The 13,368-nt window shown below is 51.4% G+C and overlaps 1 protein-coding gene across 2 annotated transcripts in view; it reads left to right on the plus strand.

The window, feature by feature from the left end:
• The window catches only part of FRMPD2 (FERM and PDZ domain containing 2), a 119,224-nt gene that overhangs the window by 24,960 nt on the left and 80,896 nt on the right, over positions 1-13,368 (plus strand). For both annotated transcript variants that reach the window (XM_070493502.1, XM_044759592.2), the window contains exons 2-4: positions 6,104-6,229; positions 7,829-7,986; positions 11,832-11,897. In XM_070493502.1, the coding sequence (XP_070349603.1) occupies positions 6,104-6,229; positions 7,829-7,986; positions 11,832-11,897 (350 nt within the window). The remainder of the gene's footprint in view (positions 1-6,103; positions 6,230-7,828; positions 7,987-11,831; positions 11,898-13,368) is intronic.

The following is a 13,368-nucleotide window of genomic DNA, read 5'->3' on the forward strand; positions in this document are numbered from 1 at the left end:
AGGGAGTGCGGCCCCCCACACCCTGATTTCAGCCCAGCGAGACTGTTTTCTCCGAGAGAACACATTGTAAGCCACCAAGTTTGTGGTATTTGTTACAGCAGCTGCAGGAAACTCTTACAAGGCCTGAGATAGGAGCCTGGGGGATAACATTTCAAGGACTGTGAGAGGGAGAGAGAATACCGAGGAAGTTGGGGGGACCGGGAGTCTGAAGTAACAAGGAGTGTTTCAAGGAGGAAGCAGTTGCCTGCTGGCCTGTCCGAGGGACCAGGGTCTGTGTGTGTTGTCCCCACCACAGGCCTCCTCCGCGTCCCTGGATCCCACGTTCACGCCTTCTATTCCTGGGCAGCAGCACCTTGAACTCCCGAGCCAAGGAGAGCCTGGGAGGCCCCAGAGACCTGGGTCCAAATTCTGTCCCAATGCAGGGGCGTTTCGTAGGGTGTTCCAAAGGGATATAAACCACACTAACCACCCACAGTTTAAGGCCAAAGACCATCAACGGTGCCTCGGTGGAGGGAGAGAAAGGGGAGGTAAATGAGGGCAAAATACTGGAACGTGACCAAAACCTCACAGTTCAAAAGCCATCAGATAGTCAGTCAAGAGACGGTCAGAACCAGCAGAGACACTCGCTTCTCTAGAAGCCAGCACCTGACAAAGCCTGTAAAGTATCAGGGCGACAAATGCACGTGGCGTGCCCTCCGGGAGGTAGCCTGATCCACCAGTGGGCGCTTGGTGACTGTCACTCAGCAGCTGACCGGGGGACATGACACGGTTCTTCCCGAGGGGGCGGGGGTAGACGTGAGCCTGGTCCTTGATAAAGACCATCTCCCCGTACAGGACTGGTGAGGGGTTCAGTGAGAGAAGGGCTAGCCCGCCAGCCCTCCAGCACCATTGCTCCCTCTTGGCTCCATCTCAGCAGAGGGACTGTCAAAAAGCCTTTTGCCCGCTGTGCACGGTGTGGGCGCATTTCTTCTGCATCTGGCAGGTAGGCTAAGTTTCCTATTGCTCCTAGGCAAAAATGCGAACTCCGTTCCTCTGCAAGAGGCATGGCAGATGGTCCCCTGCTGGGCTGTGGGACTCCGCCCAACACCTCTATGCCCCTTTTCTCGTCTCCCTCACCATGCTCCTGCCCCCTCTGGCTCCTCTCTATTCTTGGAATCAGCCAACCCCAGGGAGTTGTGCCTGCTGTTCCCTCTTCCTGGAAAGCTTTTCGCACGGCTGACACCTTCTGAACCTTCAAGTCTCAACTCAAGTGTCACCTCCTGGGGGCACCTTCCCTGACCTCCCCAGCTCAAGTGGCCCCCACTCCAAAGGCGTGTTGTAGCGCATCGCGGTGTCTCCTTGGTCTTCATAGTCTCTCTCTCTGTCGGATTATTGTGTTTATCTGTTTAGCTGTTCGTTGTCTGTCCCCCTCTGCCTGTCCCCACTGGAATGTAAGCCTCACAAGTGTAGGATGTTACATTGTTCTCCGTTCTATTTGTAGCCCAGAGCTTAACATATACTAAGTCCTTGATAAGTATCGTAAATAAAGGGAAGGTTGAGGAAAGCGTGTGGGGACAACCTCAGGGATAAAGCTCAGGGCAGCTGCCATGTGGCCCACTGAGAGGGCGGTTCAAGCAGAAGCATTAAGGAGCAAGAGTGTGGGCGGAGCTTGTAGGCGGAGCCAGACCTGGGTGAGTGGCTGCCGGATGCCAGAGGTCAATAGGTGAGGGTCCCTGGCAGACAGGATGCACCGCAGCCTGGGGGCTTATGGAAGGGAGCCTGAGGAAACCCCTGAGTGTGCAATGGGGCCTCAGATGGAAAAGGAGACTCTTAGGTTATTACATGACCACAGAAGCCTTCAGAGAAGGGAGTCAATACGGAGGATTCGGGCCATGGAGGTGAGACCCGGAAAGGTGCATGAGAGATCTTCAAGGGTGTGTCAACGAGCTGCCCCCAAAAGGCGTGTCCACTGGCTGCACACTTTCCCTAAGCATCCTCAGTAGCGGGAGGACCAGGTTTATCTGTGCAGTGGGATCCCTCCATCCTTTAGATAGTTAACGATTCCCTTTTTAGTCCAGGGTACAGCAGTACCTCGCCCACTGCTTGGAGAGAAGCCCAGAGGCATCACGGCATGCTGGTGAAGGGCTGATGATGGCTGCTTCATAGCCTGAGTTAATGCACGTGAGGCCCTGGAACAGTGCCTGGCACACAGTAAACGCCATGGAGCTTGTGTTGTTATCGGAGAAACTATCACTCCGCTGTGAAATGGAATTCGCAGTATTACACAGAGAGAACAATGTTAATGCCGAGCCCACTTGCTTCTTGAGGGCTAGTGGGCTGGAGAGAAGTCCCCGGAACGATCCAAGTAGGCTATTCCCCATCTGAGTGGAGGGGTGTGCCTAGGGCCGCCAGAGAAATTCAAAACCCCTCATGCTTGGTTCCCAGGCACCAACTCAACCCTGTTGGCAGATCATGACATTCAGCTTTGACACTGGGGCCAGTCAGGAAGGGAGTTTGTACAAAAAAGTGGAAGGTACACCTTTCTTTCTGCAGTAGGATCATGCGTGTGCACTGGGACAAGTGTGACAATTGTTTATTTGTTTGTTAATGGAAAGGGTGATGAAGAGTTTGCTGCCACACGCTTGTGAGTTCAGGTTGCATTCCATGTGGAAGCTGTGATCCTGACACTCTGAACAATGAGAATGGCAACTTTAGGTCTTAGGGAGCTCTTGGCTCTGACAGCCAAGGGGTCCTTGATGGCCATCCTGGTCAGTTACATCGTTTTCTAGATGTTGGATGCTCCCTTATCTACCCTGGGAAGAAGGAAATGATGCTTGGGACTTTCAACTGTTAGCATTTGTGGGCAGGATTTCTGCATAACTCTCTTCAGACGAGTCTAACAACCCATGAAAGTTGTTGGCATCATATTTCAAGAAAGGAGGTAGAAATGGAATACGTTCTTTTTGGATTTGCTTAAAAATATTTCTAACGGAGCAATGCTTGAAATTGCTTAAAACTTTTTATTGTGAAAGAACAGACACAGAGAACCGTTACAGCCAATGTGTAGCTTGATGAGTCATTATGAAGCTCATACCTTTGTGACCATCACTGAGGCCAAGAAATGGAACTTTTCCCCTGGTTCCAGAACCCCCTCAATCTGTTCTCACAGTCCCCTTACTTCCTCAGAGGTAACCATTATCCTGACTTTTAGAGTCACTCCTTCTTTTTGTTTCATTATAGTTTTATCCCTCAGATATACATCTCTAGACACTATATCTAGTTTTGCTCATTTTAAAAAAATTGATATGTCTTTTAATTACAAGTTCCCTTCATCTCTTTCTTTCTTTAAAAAAATTACTGAGATACAATTCACATACCGTAAAATTCATCTTTTTTAAAGTCTACAGTTCAGAAGTTTTTAGTACGTTCATAATGTTGCATAATCATCACCACTAATTCCAGAATATTGTCGTCACCCCCAAAAGAAATCCTATTCCCATTAGCAGTCATTCCCCACTCCACTCTCCCCTAAACCCCTGCCAACTATTAATCTACTTTCTGTCTCTATTGATTTTCCTATTCTGGAAATTTCATATAAATGAAATCATACAATGTGTGTTCTTTAGTGACTGGCTTCTTTCACTTAGCATAACATTTTCAAGACTCATCAATCTTGTATGGCATAGATTGTGGTGATGGTTTCACAGGTATATACTTATCTGCACCCTCATCAAGTTGTATGCATTAAATATGTACAGATTTTTTTTTTTCCAAGGAAGATTTACCCTGAATTAACATCTGTGCCAATCTTCCTCTATTTTGTATGTGGATTGCTGCTATAGCATGGCTGCTGGTGAGTGGTGGAGGTCCATGCCAGGAACTGAACCTGGGCCACTCAAGTGGAGCACGCTGAACTTAACCACTAGGCCACAGGGCCAGCCCTAACTATGCACAGATTTTTGTATGTCAATCATACCTTAATAAAGTGGTTAAAAAAAAGATTCAATCTCCTTGCAGTAAGTAGCAGTACTTTATTCTTTTTCATAGCCAAATAATATTCTGTGACATGCGTATACCACATTTTTATATCCATTCAATTTTTTATTTTAGTCATTCTGGTAGGTGTGTAGTGACATCTTATGATGATGTTAATTCACATTTTTCTAGTGGCTGGTGATGTTAAACATCTTTTCCTGTATTTCTCTGTCATTTGTATATTCTCTTTGGTGAAATGTCTGTTTGCATCATTCGCCCATTTTCAAATTGCATTGTTTTCTTATTGATGAGTTTTGAGATTTCTTTATAAATACTCTATATAAGTGTACTTTGTCAGATATGTGGTTTTCCAATATCTTCTCCCAGTCTTTAGCTTGTCTTTTCATCTTTTTAACAGCATCTTTCTCAGAGCAAAAGTCTTTAATTTTGATGAGGTCCAATTTGTTGGGTTTTTCTTTTATAGATTGTGCTTTTGGTGTCAGGCCTAACAGCACTTTACCTAGTCCTGGATCCCAGATCCCAAATATTTTCTCCCACTTTTTCCCAAAAAACTTATAGTTTTATGTTCTACATTAAATCTAGGATCCATTTTGAGTTAATTTTTGAACAAGGTGTGAGGTTTTTTTCATAATGGATACAGCACTATTTGTTGAAAAGGGTGTCCCTCCTTCATCGAACTATTATACAGAAATGATGGCCTCAGCCAGCCACACCAGCCTAGAAGATTTTAGTGCCACTTTTTTTCTAGTCATAAAGTGACTGGAAAAACCCTTACCTTTCATTTTTTTGGTGAGATATTTTACTTTGAAATTCAGAGATTTCCTACTCAAGAATCATAATCTCGTCCCTTTGTTTTTGCTTCAATAAGTAGCCTTTTATTGTGGTCATAGAGATTTAGAAAAATGTGGCAGAAGGAGAATGCCTCATCCAGAAACCTCAAGCAGAGTTTGAAAAAAGAAGCAGGAGAAAAAAAAAGAAAAGAAAAACAAGAGAGGGCCTGGACTTCCGCTTGTATTTGGTCACTTTTTACCTGCGTTGCCTCCGTCTGCTTCCCTGTCTGTAAATGGGAACCACAGTCCCTTCTCCACAGACGCCTTGCGATAGTAACATCCCACGCATACAGCTTCCGGTCCAGGTCCGGCCGGCTGCAGCACGCTTCTGGTCCCCAGGGGATGGATGGAAGAGCAAAGGTCTTTCTCCGGGGGGTCTGTCTCTCCTTCTGAGGCCGGAGATTAATTATGTAGGATGCAGGGATGGGGGTGCCATAATGTGCTCCCCACCCCGCCCCCCACACAGCGCATCCGCCTCTGGGAGCCCTGGCTGTAGAGGAGATCAGTGACGTAGGGGATTAGGAAAAGTCTGCCTGGCCTCTTCCTGCTGCCCCCGCACCTGGGGCTCTCCGCCTTGGAGATTAGTGGGTGACAGCTTTGCCAGGGGACAGACATTTAAATGTCAGCTTTCGTTTAAAGGAGCGGGTCTAAGATGAGAGGGAAGAGAAGATAAGCCTTCCTCCCCGCCTCCTCCAGCAAATCAGTCCCGTGCTTTCCCGTGCGTCCGAACCCTCTCCAAACTGGCGCCTTAACTCTTCCTTCTAAGGAGCCTCGCTCTGCAGGCAGGTGTGGTGGCCCTGAGAGATGGGGCAGGTGCTGGCCCCAAATGCAGCGCTGGAGGCAGCAGTCAGAGAGGGAAAGACGCGAATCATGTCTTGGAAGCATAGAAGGTTCTTAATCTACTTTCCCAGACATAGGAGGAGGGCAGTCAAGGGACCCCAGCAGGTGTAGGCAGCTCTTCGCAACAGCGCATGCCCAGCACTGAGGGCAGTGCCATTCTCGCGGTTCATTTGTTCGTTTCTTCATTGATTCCCTTAACCCTACATTTGGGAGTTTATTTACTTATTTGCACCTTCACTGGGGACCAACCAGCTGGCCCAGCCAGCCCCCCAGTGAATATTTCTGTAGCTTCTCTTGTGTACCTGGCCCGGTGCCCAGCCCTGGGGACACAAGTGATAAAAACACGGTGCCGCTGTGCTGCGGAGGAGGCTGGACCGGTTGTGGGCCAGAGCGGCGAGTGCTGGCCCTGGCACGCTCCTGGACATAGCAGGGGCTCTGCCACACGCGTGTCTTTGCAGGCATGAGCCCGACCTCTGTGACTCTGGCCAGTGCCCTGCAGGTCAGGGGCGAAGCTCTGTCTGAGGAGGAGATCTGGGCCCTCTTGTCCCTGGCTGCTGAGAGGCTCCTGGAGGACCTCCGTGATGGTAAGAGAGTGTTTGCGGCCGTTGAGTCACGGGGGATGATGCGAAGCTTCTCAAACAAGCACATTTCTGGCTGCTGCTTCTCCATCTGTTATCAGTCCAAAGTGTTAGGGCAAGTAGGCAAATGACACCCACCATGGAGCTGTGCTGGGAGGGCGGGCCCGTCTCTTGGACCCAGAGTTGAAAGAGTGGCCTCGTTCTGCCTTGAGATTACATGTCTAGGCCTGGTCACTAGGGAGAGAGTGGGGGCAGCTCCGTGGGCCTCTCCCACCACCTGGACAGTCTGCGCATAACCAGAGATGGGAGGCAGCAGGTAGCCACGGGATCAGCGGACACCCCATACTGTCCTCCGTGAGATGCTGCGCCAGCTTGAGTCCCATCAGGAGAGAACCTGCACACTCAGTGGTCTAAACGAGATGAGCGTGTGTTAATATAAAGAATTCTTAAACTCCGACCGAAGAATAACTGTAAGATATAAGAAAAGTCCACATGGTCCCCCAGGGCTGAGGGCTGTACCCAATGAGTGAAAAACTTTGAAGGGAAGCCCCCTCCCCAGGTTGGGGTTCAGATGTGCCGGAGTTGCTGTGTTTGCAGCCCGTGATGACAGCTGCTCTGCCTGGCCATGGTGGTCTGCAGGCACTGGACAAGCCGGGCGCAGGCGATCGCCAATAGGGGCGGGGTTACTCTGGGTGGAGCCGGGCGCAGGCGGGCACAGGCCAACACAGGTGAGCCCCAGCTCCGGAGCCGGGGCGCGCGGGAGGCCTGGAGCCCGCAGCGTCTGTGTAGACGGGGTCGCAAGAAGGCGATCGCTTGGCTGAGGGATCACGCGTCCTGGACGTGTGTCGAGGCGGAGCGTCACCCGGTGTCCCCAGCACACACCGCTAATCCCCCCAGAAACGGCGGGAGAGCCCGCCCCCCGCGGTGTCTCTCCGGCGCCCTCTACTGAGAAAGCTGAGCATCGCGCTCGCTGAGAAGGAGAGATGCTGAGGGGGGAGCAGGTACTGAAAGATGGAGCTGCGAGGCATTAAATCTATAACTGGAACAAACACTGGGTGCTCATACTCAGAGGTCAGCTCAGAAGTCACGCGTGCTCCCCCCATGTGAGACCACACATGCGCAGTCAGGGTGAGGGTCTAGCTGGGGAGACAAGGGAGGCTGCGCACCCTTACCTACAGCTCCATCTCCTCCCTGAGCCTTCACGCCCTCTTCCCCGCCCTGGAGGTTCCGATGAACAGCTACAGTGTGCCCAGAAGACCAGCTGTCTTGGTCCCTGGCTTGGCCCCAGGCCGCTCAGACTTGTGCTAATTTCCAGGTGGATCTGACCTCTTTACATTTTACTTTGGGACTCTTGGCCCCTGATGACCTCTGATGCAGGTGTGGTTATCCCGGCCACCTCTGCACCCAACTTCTGTAACACCTGCTTCTGGCACACACGCATCAGGGCTGAGTTTGTTCCGCTCTGTGGTTCCCCGGGTCTTGCTCGCTGTCCCTCCCAGAGGAGGATCCTGCAGGGCCCCCCCCACCCCAACCCCAGGCATGGTCCCATGCTGGCCCTCCAGACAGCCGCCTGTCTCTACTCCCCCATCACTGCCTTGGTTTCAGATTCCTCGGACTATGTGGTCTGCCCCTGGTCGACCCTGCTTTCTGCGGCCGGAAGTCTTTCTTTCCAAGACCGTAGTTCCCACGGAGAGGCTGCTCCTTTCAAGGCCCCTGAACTGCTTCAGGGACAGAGTGACGAGGAGCGGCCGGATGCGTCTCGGGTAAGGCGTGTGGCGTCTCTGCAGCGGCCTCCGGCCCCACCTCCAGGAAGGCCTGTGTCTAGGACCTCGGACCTGTCCTGGGGGTGGCATCCCCTTGCTCCCAGCTCAGCCCAGAGGAACACCGGACAGAATGAGTTTTAAAGAATTTTATTCCCAGACTGTCTTGCCAGTAACTTATTAGCTCTTAGATGAGGACAAGTCAACTTCTCTGAGCCCTAATTTCTGCATCTTTTAAGTGGGGTTAATATGACCTAATCCACGAGCTTGTTGTTAACATTCAAGAAGAGGTGTTGGGAAAGCTGTGGGTAGATGGTCTGGCACATTGGTTCCATTGGCAACATGTAGCAAAACCCCTCAAAAGGACCCAAAAAGCCCTCAACTAGGAATTTATCCAAAGGCATGAGTAAAGATTGATTTAGCTGCAGCAATGTTTATTGTTGAATTGTTGACATTGGTGATAAATTGGAAACCAACTACATGTTCAATGAGAGTGGATGTGAAACAAGACAGTGTTAAAATGAGGCTGTAGAAGCTTGTTGAATAACCTGAAAAGAAATTAAATATATGCATTTACGATGTGATCCTAGTTGTGTAAACACACACAGAGGGAGAGAGAGAGCGGAAGTTCTAAAAATATACGCACCAAGGTGTCTGAGTGATTATTTCTGGATGGCAACATCAGTGGCGAATTTTGTTTTTTCCATGGACATGTTTTGCTTCTGAATAGCAGAAAGTTCTAGTAAACATTATTTTCAATTTGATAGAGAAGGAACTCCAAGGAGAGAAGGGTGGAGGGCAGGCGCACGGTAGGCATTTCCTCGGTGCATTCTGTTCCTTTTTTCCTTGTCATTTCATGGGAGAATAGGGCACCAGGGGCTTCCAGGTTTGGTCGGTCTGGGCCCACGTGTCTCCAAGTCGGATGACAATAGAGAAAGCATTGGAGTCCCAGTTGCAGTGGCCCCGGCTCCATCACCCCCCCTCCCCCCCTCCCCGGGACTCCTGGCCCATGCACCCTTTCCTCACGGCCAGGATCCCGGGGCTCCTGTGTTGGGTGCAGACTGGGTGCCTCTCAGATACCCTCTGTTCAGGCCTCTCTGGTGAAGTTCCACTCACACCAAGTTGCCTCCTACTCTCTGGACTCAGATAAGATGCCACATCCTGAGCCATGGGATCTGACTTTCTGAGCCACCACCTGAGGGGCCTGCTGGTGCAGCGTGAAAGGGCAGGGGACCTAGTTTCCCAGGGGGTGAGCCTTAACCAATGGCAAATGAGAGTTGGGAGGGAACTGAGAAGATTAATTCTCCCCTATATCTTTCCTTCTGAACTGCTTCGAGATGGGTGAGTCTCAAAAGCTTCCAGAGGAGTTCTGAGTGCTAGGAAGCTAGGTCTGCTGTCCTTCCTGCTGTGCTCTGTGGCTTGTTGCAAGGAGATGGCCAGCATGGTGACCCCAGCCATCACATCTGCTTTGATTCCCTTCCCCTTTTCTCTTCACCCTCATTGCCCTGAGTTTATAGCCCCTGAATGAAGTATCAGTACTTAATCCTTGCCTCAGGCTCTGCTTTCTACAGGACTTGAACTAAGACAGATCTTGAGTGCCCCTGGGGTCCTTCCCCGTCCCTCCCAGCATCCCTGGTGAGGAACAGACATTGCCCTCCTGGCTTCAACCTGGCCTCCACTGAGTGTCTTGTGAAGGCCTAGTGGCTCCTCTCCTCAGAGCATCCTTGAGCTGAGCTGAGCGGGAGGAAAACATCCTCCTGCACATGTTCCTCCATGCAGAGGAATGAGGGCTCCAGGAGTTCTTAGGGTGAAGGAATAGGCTGAGCTAACAACTGGGGAGGCGTGTTGTGGGGGTGTGGCTTAAGGGGCGCAGCCGCCAGCCTTGGGCCCTGTTCCTGCAGCCGGAGGGCAGGGTTACCTGGCCGTTCTCTCTCTTACAGCCTCCCTGCCCCTCAGTTCCATTAATTATCGTTCCCTTCTGTTCATCGCAGGCTCCTCTCTTTGTCTCACTTGGCTCAGGTCCCGTGGTGGGGGGGTGGGGGTTGGAGGATCAGGAAGGTGGTCCCAGGAGAGGCTGTGCTCAGGAGCCTCCCCGGCCCTGGGCCCCATTCTGAGGTTTGGAGGGTGCATCTTGACACCTCTCCTCGGGCCAACACGGGGGAAATTAAGACATTTCCCCCACTCCTTGGGATGTTAGGCCCAGGTGCAGGGGAAGGTGTGGGCTGGTCTCTAACTACAAGTCATTCATTCCACTGTCACCCACCCCATGCTCATGGCAGACATCACCAATCGATCATGGCTTCTTTCCCACTGAGCCAGGAGTGGCCTTCAAAATCCTTCTGACCACCCTTCTCCAGGCAGTGTCCACCAATGGGCTAGATTTGGGATTTGGGGTGAAGCCTGCTGTCTTGTGGCCCTGGGCTTTGCTCTGGGACACTTTTAGAGCCCTGGGAACCCAGGTAGGTGCCTAGGTATAGATGATGCCTCTGGTGGGGCTCAGGACGTCCAGTTGCGGGGTCATTTCTCCAGATGAGGGTGCAGCTTGCGAGCCTTCCTGCAGGTGTCACCCAGATGGGGGACTGACTGGTTCAGGGGCACAGTCTCAGACGAAGAAGAGGCCTAACGGGCGCATGGGGCTCGGGACACGAGCCCCTGATCTAGAGATGTGAACGCCGGAACCAAGCCCGCTTGTGTTGAACTCCACAGGTGGCCCAAGTGACTGCGTGGTTTACATACCGTGCTTGTTAATCCAGCCTCTTCCTTCCAGAGCCCCACAAGCCTTAAGGTCTGGAGAGAGACCTCAGGGGGCTGTGCCTGGTCGGTTATAATAGAAACCTCACGATAATACACACTGACATTTAGTGAGGACGGCGTGTAGCCCAGAGGCGACACAGCCCAGTGGCTCAGGGCAGGGGCTCTGGCTCCGTGTTCAAGTCTAGACTTTATGTCTTCTTTGGGCCAGTTCCCTAACTTGCCTTTGCTTTAGTTTCCTTCTTTGTAAATTGGGGACGATTAAAATACTTGCCTCCCAGGACTGTGGTGAGGAAAATAAGTTAATATTAGTGAAAGACGTAGGGCAAGCCTGGGTATATTATAAGAGCTCCATGTCCAATAATAATGATAACACTTATTATTATTAATACCATCTTTAGGTACTTTTTACTCAATCGTCCTAAGTTTTCAGGCAGAATACTCACTTCAAAGATGAGGAAACTGAAGCTCAGAGAAGTCAGTGCTCTTCTATGACACCATGTTGCTTTGTGACAACATACGATGCTTTTTAATCAGGTTGAATAACAGTGTATCAAGAAGAAGATAGCCTAGAACATGGTGGCTGGAACCACAGATATAATTATTATTTACTTAATGAGAGGTTTAAGGATTGGTCAGCAGCTCAGTAAATGTCATCAAGGTTCCAGGTGTATATTTCCATTCTACTCTCATTAGCTGCTGCCTTTTTGTCCTTAGACTTGTTGCCTCCTGGTCACAAGATGGCTGCCATGATTCCAGGTATCACATCAGTGTTCAAGGCAGGAACAAGGGGGAGAGCATGGGACCAGTCCCATGTGCTCCTATTGCCAGTGAAGCAAAAGGTTTCTCAGAAGTCCCCTAACAGACTTCTCAGATGTCTTTCGCCAAAATTGGGTGTCATGGTGACTGGGGTCTTCAGCCTCTAGAGTCGGAGGCAGCAAAGTTTCAGGGAGCTGCAGATGGCTGTTGAGCTAGCCAGCCAGCAGTGGGAATTGCATGGGAATTATCCCACATGGGAATTGCGTCATATGTCGTCTGCGGGATGGTGGAGCAGCAGAGGTGACTGGAGTCTAATCAGATGCTTTTCTCTCGGGCAGATGCACGTCTATTCTCTAGGAATGACCCTCTACTGGTCAGCGGGCTTCCATGTTCCTCCAAACCAGGTCTGTACCCACGATCCTCGCCGCCTCGCCAGGTGGTGCCTGTGGCTTGGTTTAGCGGTTTTGGCCGGGGCAGGGGAACTCTGGGCCTCCGCTCCATGCTCCCGGGTTCTGGGAAAGCACTGCCAACCGATGCCAGACCTCCTTCTGCCCAGTCCAGGAGGAACCTCCGAATCCATCCACGTGGCACCCTAGGCAGCCACGATCTGGGATTGGCAAGCGAGAGATGACGTATCTGCCACTCCCGCTCAGAGACTAGCGAGCAGGAGAGTTTTACAGATGCTGACGACGCGAGTCAGACAGCGGGTGACGCCCCTTCCTGCAGTGGGAAGCCTCCCGGAAGAGGGTCTGGTGCCCCATCGATTCGGGACAGCGCTCCCTGGATATCTTCCTCTCTGAGATCTTTCAGAGGGTTTTCTTAGAGACGCTGGGAAGGCTTGAAGCACAGAAAGGTTTAAACTTTATCATGGTATTTTACAAAATTTTTGACGACAGAATATGTGTGCAAAATTTTCATCTGATGCTGTACGAATTCCTTAGAAACCAGTGAAACACGAGCACACGCTGGAGACCTGCCTGGCCTGCCCATCTTCCTCCCTGCCTCCCTTCCTCCCTCTCTCCCTTCCTTCCTCCCTCCCTGTCTTCCTCTTTTCCTTCCTTCCCACCCTTGCTCTCTCCAATGTAACATCCCAATGCTTCTCTGTGCTCCTTCTAACACAGACACCTGCTCATGTTCCTCCTCCTGTGACTTCTTCCTCAGCTCCCCTAGACCCACGAGGTTACTTCCCACTCCTCAGCAGGACACACCTGGAGCCCAGAGCTGGGCTCCTCCCTGTGGGGCTGGTCTCTCTCTGGCCCTCTGCTGTATCAGGCCTGGTTTCATGGGCATGTGGCCTGTGTAACAGCACGGGGCCTGCACTTACAAGGGCCCCATGCTTGATTTAATGCTCTGCTGTCACCGTCTTGAAATCCTTCTCAATCTTGAACAAGGGGCCCCACTCCTGCCCATGGGCCACGTCCTTTCAGACATACGCCCACCTTTGCACATTTCTCCCTCCACCTGAGGCCCGCTCCTCCACCTTTCTCCTTGTTAACCCCAGCATACTTTTTGAAATACAGTCCAAGCTCCTCCCTCCCTCCCCAGCCTGGGTTAGGCTCCTTCCTTTGTGTTATTTCCATGTCTTGTGCTTCCCGAGACCAGAGCACTTATCACCCTGTCCTGTCCTTGTCTCTTTAAGTGACCGCCTTTCCTAGCAGACTGTGAACTTCCCGAAGGTGGGCCTGTCTCCCACCCCTGTCCCAGGAGCTGGGCAGTCCCGGGCACGTAAGGGCACTGCTGTTCAGGGCAGGACTCATTGGCCTGGTCACATGCCAAGAGAGGAATTCACAGCTGATGCTCCATGGCCAGACATGGTAGTGCGGCCTTGACCCGGAAAAGGGCCTTCAGTATGGGTGGGTGTGAGAAAAAGCCGGA

This window comes from Equus asinus, chromosome 2 (assembly GCF_041296235.1).
Source record: "Equus asinus isolate D_3611 breed Donkey chromosome 2, EquAss-T2T_v2, whole genome shotgun sequence".
Taxonomy (NCBI): Eukaryota; Metazoa; Chordata; class Mammalia; order Perissodactyla; family Equidae; genus Equus; species Equus asinus.